We start from the raw sequence: 7,395 nt of genomic DNA, 5'->3' as shown, positions 1-7,395 counted from the left end.
GGGGGAGAGAGAGAGAGAGAGAGAGAGAGGGGGGGGGAGATCAGAATCACGTAGGTGGATGGCGGTAGCCACTGCTGCTACCGGCTGTTTCCGGTGCTCCTGGTCGGGTCCCTACTAGTAAGGCTATGCCGACCTGCGGCTATTAGTATGATTTAAACACATAACACGCTGCGAGCGCTTCCCGACTCGACTAGTGTGGGGGGAAAAGGGGGGGGGGGGTCGTAGCCAGTTCTCCTGCCTGTCTGGGCGCCCGCACCAAGAGGGAGACTTAAACGCAGGGCAAACCAAGAAACCCGTCCTTGTCTTTGGGAGACTGTTGAAAATGATAATGTTGAGACCACGTGTACACTGACAAAGTGTTCAACTCATAGGGAAACTCTTTAACACTTTGCAAATCCCGCCAATAACGCCGTCGGCTGTGGCGGGGCGCGGCCGGCTCCGGGCAGGCGGTCAGGCCGCTCGCGCGGTAGGGCGCCGCCACCCCCGGAGCTCCGCGGAGCCGGTCCGGAGTCAAGCGTTCGGTGACTACTTGTCGGTTATTTGCAGCAGACTGAAGTATTGCCAGCCGTGCCACGCTGCAGCGCCAGCCTTTATCGGCATGTGTGTACACTGTAAAACGAAGAGTGACCTTTCTTTCCCGAATAGAGCGACGTATAGGCGTCATCGCTCTGTTAGAGCGATTTTTGCGAAATGACTCAACATGAGTCTTTCTCCGTAACAGAAAATGTCGCAGAAACGACCCTAAACGAGCGACGTTTGCGAAAATGACTCAAAATTAGTCTTATTCGTAACCAAAAATGTCGCGAAAAGTTATTGCAAACGAGCGATGTAATTAATATCGCTCTCCCAAGAGTCGTCAAATTGGCTTCACTGATATCGCTCTCCTGGGAGCGAAAAAGATCACTCCTTTACTTGTAGTGTACTTATTGCCGGGTTATTGATTAGAGCAAAAGTAAAAATCTGTGAAGACCCTCCTTTATTTAGGATATTGTGCTGCATTGTGGCTTTAACATCCAGGGCATTTTGACTTTAAAGTATGATTTTCTTTTTGACTTTTTTTGCATTTAAATTATTATGTGATTTTTTTCGTCTGTTGAGTTTAGACCGAAGCAGTCAGGACCAGGAAGAAAAAGCTATTGGATTGGTATTATGTTTGTTTAAAGGAGCTCATTTCGGGGCGCTACGGGGGTTCTAATGAATCCTTTCTTCTACCAGTCTATGTCCCTATAACTTTTTCGTCAAGTGATGTTTTCGTTGAAATACGGCGTGGACGTTGGGTGTTTGTGTAATACTGTGATTTACACCGCGTTCTTCATCTTCTACGCCGACTGCAGTTGCTCAGTTAAGAAAAGGACAATTAATTGAGCACACCATTATGCATTTAAGAAAATGTTGCGCATTTTTTTGTCGGGGTGGGGTGCTTTGCACGTTACCTTTTGCTCCATGTTCCGAAAGGGCCATCGCTGCACAACACAACCTCACACAAATATGAAGAGCGGTGGACAGGAAACCATGTCATCAATTATAAAACAACTCTTGGTTCCCGCCGCGTCCGCGCTTGCTGCTCTGTTTCGAGGGCAGGCAGTACTTTACACAAACCTGACGATACATTTAGTGTGTCGTGATTTATACAGCATGTGTGTGTGAGAGAGAGAGGGAGGACAAGAGAGAGGAGGAGGGGGGGACTGCACGTTCGCTGGCGGTCTTAGAATGACTCTCTCTCTCTCTCTCTCTCTCTCTCTCTCTCTCTCTCTCTCTCTCTCTCTCTTCTTTCCTCTCTCCCCCCCTCTCCCCCCTCCCCCCTGGCCGTAATGTTTGGGAGCGTACCCATCGTATCCACTCCCTTGCTGGTACTTCTGCTCCGCCTCGCGCGCACGCGAACGCCATCACATACGACTCAACTCCTGTGCCTTTTCAATTCTTTTTTCTCCTGCAGCAGCAACCTTTATACTCCTCTAATTTTTGTAACAATACAATGTCGATTTTTTTCTACATGCCCCATCAATTTTTGATCTCTTGAATTATTTGTGCACGTCTAAATGGGAGCTATTTGACAATGTAAGTCACCTCCCTTAATTTCGGTACATCTCTCTTTAACCGCGCTGCTCCTCTGTTCTCTTAGAGGGGAGCCGCGTTACGCTAGTTTGCTTCCTTTTTTCTTCAAGGTGGAGAGGGCTCGTTGACAACAGGCGTCAGGTCTGGGAGGAGGTGGAGGAAGGGAGTGCTTTTAATTACGAGCTGCGGCACGCCAGTTCGCATGCAGCGTACGTTTAAAATATGGACCAGATCTGGCAAACGTATGAGAGGAAAAGTTCTATTTTCAGTTTCAATCAATGCAACGCTATATCTTGGCATTCAAAGACACCATATTTCGTCACGTCTTATGCGAAAGAACGTCAAATTTTGGCGTTCAACGGTGCCAATATTTGCACTGCAAAAAATTATGACAGGAAAAATGACAGCATCGACCGCTAATTATTTTCCAGCAACGTCTGTTATTCGAGTATTGCTGTAGTTGCAATGGTTAAAATTTGGTACGGAGAGCAATGTGCAGGACCACCGTACAGGCAAAACCGGACAAAACTGTCTACAGTGGAGCCGTATTCGTACACTGTACCGTGTAAAACCTGGGCTTTCTGGTGCTAAAGCGACACTTTGCTCCGCGCTCTGTACCCTACGTGCAGTGACTAAGAGCAGCATCTACAGTTACACCGTAGATCGTTCCGTATTAGACTCTAATTTTTTGCAGTGTGGCGTTCTTTCAGGAAACTCCGAAATTTGGCGTCCATAGACGCCATTCAGTTTTCAGTGAACGCTCGGATTTCATTAAATACTAACGAATGGACAAAACACAGCGTTTTCAGGTTGTGTAGCCCTCGACGGAGGTGAAAACAGCCTTAAGAGCCATGCAATGAAATGTCAAACTCAGACAAATACTGTGTTCGTTTCCATAAATATTTTCTCTTTATCATATGCCGCAAAAGAAATGATTGTTTGAAAGGTTTCTGATTCGGTTACAGCCCCCCTCCCCCCTCCTTTCCCCCAACCCGTGCGTGTGTCCGAGCGTGTCTCCTCGCGTGCGCGGCGCACGCCGGCGGGGCGGGGCAAGGCCGTATGAGCGAACCGTACGCCTGGCCTTCAGAGCATTTCGCCACGCACACACACACACACACAGACTTGCCACTTAGTGTTTCCGTTGGATTTGTATGTGAGTGTAAGCCCGGGAATTTCATGCTATTCCTTACCTTACTTGATATTGTTCCGTCTTTCATTTTTCTCTTCACTTTATTTGTATTATTTTTTCCGAAATCAGACTCTTACTTTTGCTTGCCAGTTGTCATTACTCTACACTTCTGATCATTTGTTGACGGCTAAAACAATTTCGGTTTCGTGATAACGCCCTGGCGTCTGTCAGTACATCTCGAGAACGAATCGCGATGTAGCGACGTAAAACTTTCTGAGAAGAAAGCTACACAGATCGCGACATTTCGATAGCCTACACACTAAATGTGCCATTAATACTGGTCTGAAGTCTGAAATTTCCTTTGCAATGGGAAATTTTATTTGCAGTAACAGTAACGAGGGAGCAACCAGGGAGCTATGAATAGTTGGAATGCCCAACCATTACTTTTCTCTTGTTTTCTGTTGTCAATATCGCAAAGTCGATTGTAGTGAAGTGGCAGCGTGTTTCACGCGACATCGCGAAACCTGTTACGCGAGGCATTGCATCGTATTTTTCACTACCTGCATACCAGAATTTGCCCTCAATAATGCCAATGAAAGGTGGGTGCTCTCTCTCTCAACGCGCGAGTTAGTTAAACTGTGTGCTTCTCTGTTTCCTTGATAAGAGAGGCATCAGTCTGATTAGCGTCGAGCACTCCTTTCTGCCGAGTCACGGGGTGACGCTGAAAGTTTCCCCCTCCCGGTGCGCGTTGTGTGAAGACGTGATGGGGCTAGTTAGGGCGTCAGTGGTCGTGACAGATCGAGGGGTGCTACCGATACTTGAGTCAGTGTGTGCACAGCCAGATACGCCAACTCACCCTTTCAGACACGTTATACACCGATTAATAAGCGTGAGAAACATGACTAGCACTTTTTTTATTCAAAATAAAGGTGCGATACATGTGAAGAATTTACCAATTATTGGGTGTTGTGATATCCCGGGTGCTAACACGGTGTCGATTGTCACACTTCTATTCTAATTATGGCTTTTAATTTTTGTTTCAGTTACTATGCACAAAGACAAAGAAGATCCCCACTACAGAAGTCGAGGGGAATTAACAGCATACGACCACACTCCACTGGACGGTGATATGTTCCTTCAGGTGAGACCCTTCATGGATTGTTTTTAATTGGTAAGCGTAAATTACCTAACGGAGGTCGTCCGTGGTCGTTCGCAGCCCTGTGGATCCGGTACAGGACCATTGTGTCGTTGATTGTTGACCCTGTGTTTTTTGCAATTGATGCTTCACCTGACCGCGCACGTCAAAAATAAAAGTCACCCGCCCCGCTCTGTGTGTGTGTGTGTGTGTGTGTGTGTGTGTGTGGGTGGTGGTGGTGGTGGTGTGTGTGTGTGTGTGTGTGTGTGTGTGGTTTCTCTCAGTGGCCGCAGATCCGCCGTCGCGCCTCACCTCAGTGTGGATGACAGAACTCCTAATGCCTTTATAATGCGTTGGCCAGCCGGCGCACTGCTGCACCCACCGGGCTGCATCGCCCCCTCCCTCCCCTGCTTCTGCCCCCGCCCCTCGCCCCTCACGCCGTACTGAAGTAACGGAGGTGGGTGAGGTCATTCCGACAAAGTTTATAACCTTTTTCATGATAATCCAATCCTCTTCTACGGCCGACCTTAGACACGTGGAACTTCGCTTGGTGGCCTAAAGATGTTTTTGCCAAGATGTCTTTCGACTTTCGATATTTTTCTGAAACTGACAAAAACAAACTGATTTCTGGTTTAGCTGTTTCCTAGAATGTGCGTTGATAGATCGAGTGGCTCTGAGTCAACATGATCATCTTCTTCCTTTCCATATATTTGGGTGGCAAAATTATGTCTCAACCCCGATCCGTCTCAGTCATGGTTCACATTACTAGATGGTAACATTGGGAAAACAAATGTGTACTAAGACTAAGGCTCTGAATAACTTGCTACTTGGGATTGCTCCTTGATGCAGTACAACATTAACAGGTCTAAAAAAAGTGCAATAACGCACCTTTGTTTTTCTAGTGAATTTGTCGGTCATACGACATGGTGTAATAGACGAATCACTGACTTTGTTCTCGCTGCTGCTCTATCAGCTGACCTTATGTGGTCATTGCGTTGATTTGCGACGCCAATATTTAGACACCGAGTCACCCTCAGAAAGCCCAGACGGCGCGAGGTGCGTCCTGCAGCTCACAACCCTCTCTCCCTCCCCAACCTCGACGACGGAAGTACCCGATACCGGATGTATGACGCGTGGCTGCACAGATGTCGCCGAGGTGCCCCCAACAAACAAACCCCAGACTGGATTTTCATATTAATGCAATTTGTCCATTTCCAATCAACTGACTTCAATATGGACTTAGACTTCATTTTAATACTGCACTGTTGTGTGTAGACTCTGCTATGGCCCAATGTCAAATTTCGAGCACTCTTGTGCTTCACAGGAAAGCCTTATGTAGAGAACTTTGTGCTACCCGCTAGTTAATGTAGCAGTCTCACACTTCGATCTCGACCGAATATAAGCTCTTCAAAAAATGGAAGCTTTCAGGGCTTAAAGACTGGATTAATTCGTACAAGCTGCTCATAGCTTTATTGTAAGCTCTGGCAGCTGATTTCTTATTTTTGGAATAACATCTTGTGTAGATGAATTTTGCTGAGGTTTACAATGCCCTCTCCCGCCCAATCTTATTCTCATGTCGCCCCCAGCCTGGATTAGAGTTATTTCCCAGCCTCCTGGAGGCCCTTCGTCTACCCAAAGGAGGACCACCGCAGCCGACCAGTCCAGCAGCGCCGCGCACAGCGCAGCCCCAGTAATTGTACAGAATGTTGCGCAGGCTCCGCCGGGCTCCGCAGGCCACTGTGTAATCTGTGTCAGTCCGGTCAGCAGACGGCTAGTCAGTCAGTCGGTGAGGCGGGCGGCGCCGCGGCAGCGAGGCAGCAGCAGCGTAGCCGAGCCGAGCGGAGCATATCCTAACCTAAAATTACTCAATGTCTTGATTAACGCATTTACCTCTACCTCGGGCTTCAGCAGCCGGGCCGTGCTGTCCTTTGCCGCCGCCATTCGTCCTGCCCTTTGCCCTGCCCTTCAAACCCCCCGCCCCCCTCCCTCCCTATCGGCCTCTCTAACCCTCTACCCTCCCTTTTCAATCGCAATCGTTGCGTTTTCTCTCCGTAGAAAAGTGTGACAAACACTCATGCCTGACTGATTCTTTGCTTCGGCTGTACCCGGAGTTGGTTTGCCCGTCGCCTTCCATGTGTGTCCGATCTAGGCAACCAGGCCGCGCGCCTTGCGCCCGTGGGACAACGATGATAGAGACTGAGGTCCGTGGGCCACACAGCCCCCCCCCCCTCCCTCTCGCGTCTGTCTCTCTCTCTCTGTCTCTCTCTCTCTCTCTCTCTCTCTCCCCCTCCCCTTCGCTCGCTCTCTCTCTTTCTCTGCCCTCTTTTTCTCCCCTCTCTGTTTTTCTCTTTCACTCTCGTTGTGAATTATTGAAGGGTGTTAATTCTGAACTTCGACCCCTCGGACTGCTGCCCGCCCGACCATCCGGCCCCAGCCCCTCCGACCTCCGCTGCACCCCGGGGACCTGCTCGCTCCCGGAGCCGCCACGCCCCGCCACGCCCCGCCACGCCCCTCCACGCCCCGCCACGCCCCGCCACGGGGTGCCTGATGCGGTGAAGGGGAACGGAGAGGTGAGGGGGAGGGGGACGGGGTTGGGGAAAGATGAGGGGGTACCAGCTGACGCCGGCACCTGGTGGTGGTGCGGGGGCGGCGGCGGCGGTGGTGGTGGTGGCCCGTTTGCTATACTATTACAGCACGAGCGGTAGCATGGGGGAGACAAAAGCCGAGGGGGTGGAGGCGTCGAGGCGCCTTCAGCAGCGGTCTTGTTTATATGCAGCAAAGTACACTCCAATCAGAACGCGCGTGCGCGCGCCCACTTCCACACACACACGCGCGCGCGAGGGCGCCTTAAAAACGCAAGAATGTGAATTCGTACACTTAATGAGTTGAGGTGTGAATTTCCTTTGAAAACTCACACAATTGTACCCTCGCTCCCCGTTTACGAGTGGCGTCCACTCACTTACAAGTGTGTGACATTCACGCACTTATTCCGGTTCGCTTGCCTTGGACATGCATTTCACGTATCGTTGAGTATAGCAAAATTGTAAAATCTTAAAAAAAAAAAAAAAAAAAAAAA

At 49.5% G+C, this 7,395-nt stretch overlaps 1 protein-coding gene across 1 annotated transcript in view; it reads left to right on the top strand.

Moving 5' to 3' along the window:
* The window catches only part of LOC113204567 (protein trachealess), a 111,503-nt gene that overhangs the window by 68,121 nt on the left and 35,987 nt on the right, over positions 1-7,395 (top strand). Inside the window, exon 3 of the mRNA XM_052268431.1 lies at positions 4,228-4,325. Within this exon, the coding sequence (XP_052124391.1) occupies positions 4,228-4,325 (98 nt within the window). The remainder of the gene's footprint in view (positions 1-4,227; positions 4,326-7,395) is intronic.

This window comes from Frankliniella occidentalis, unplaced genomic scaffold (genome assembly GCF_000697945.3).
Source record: "Frankliniella occidentalis isolate FOCC.00 unplaced genomic scaffold, Focc_3.1 Scaffold69, whole genome shotgun sequence".
NCBI lineage: Eukaryota > Metazoa > Arthropoda > Insecta > Thysanoptera > Thripidae > Frankliniella > Frankliniella occidentalis.
Note: the sequence above shows the minus strand (reverse complement) of the source record. Positions and strands in the feature narration are given on the sequence as shown.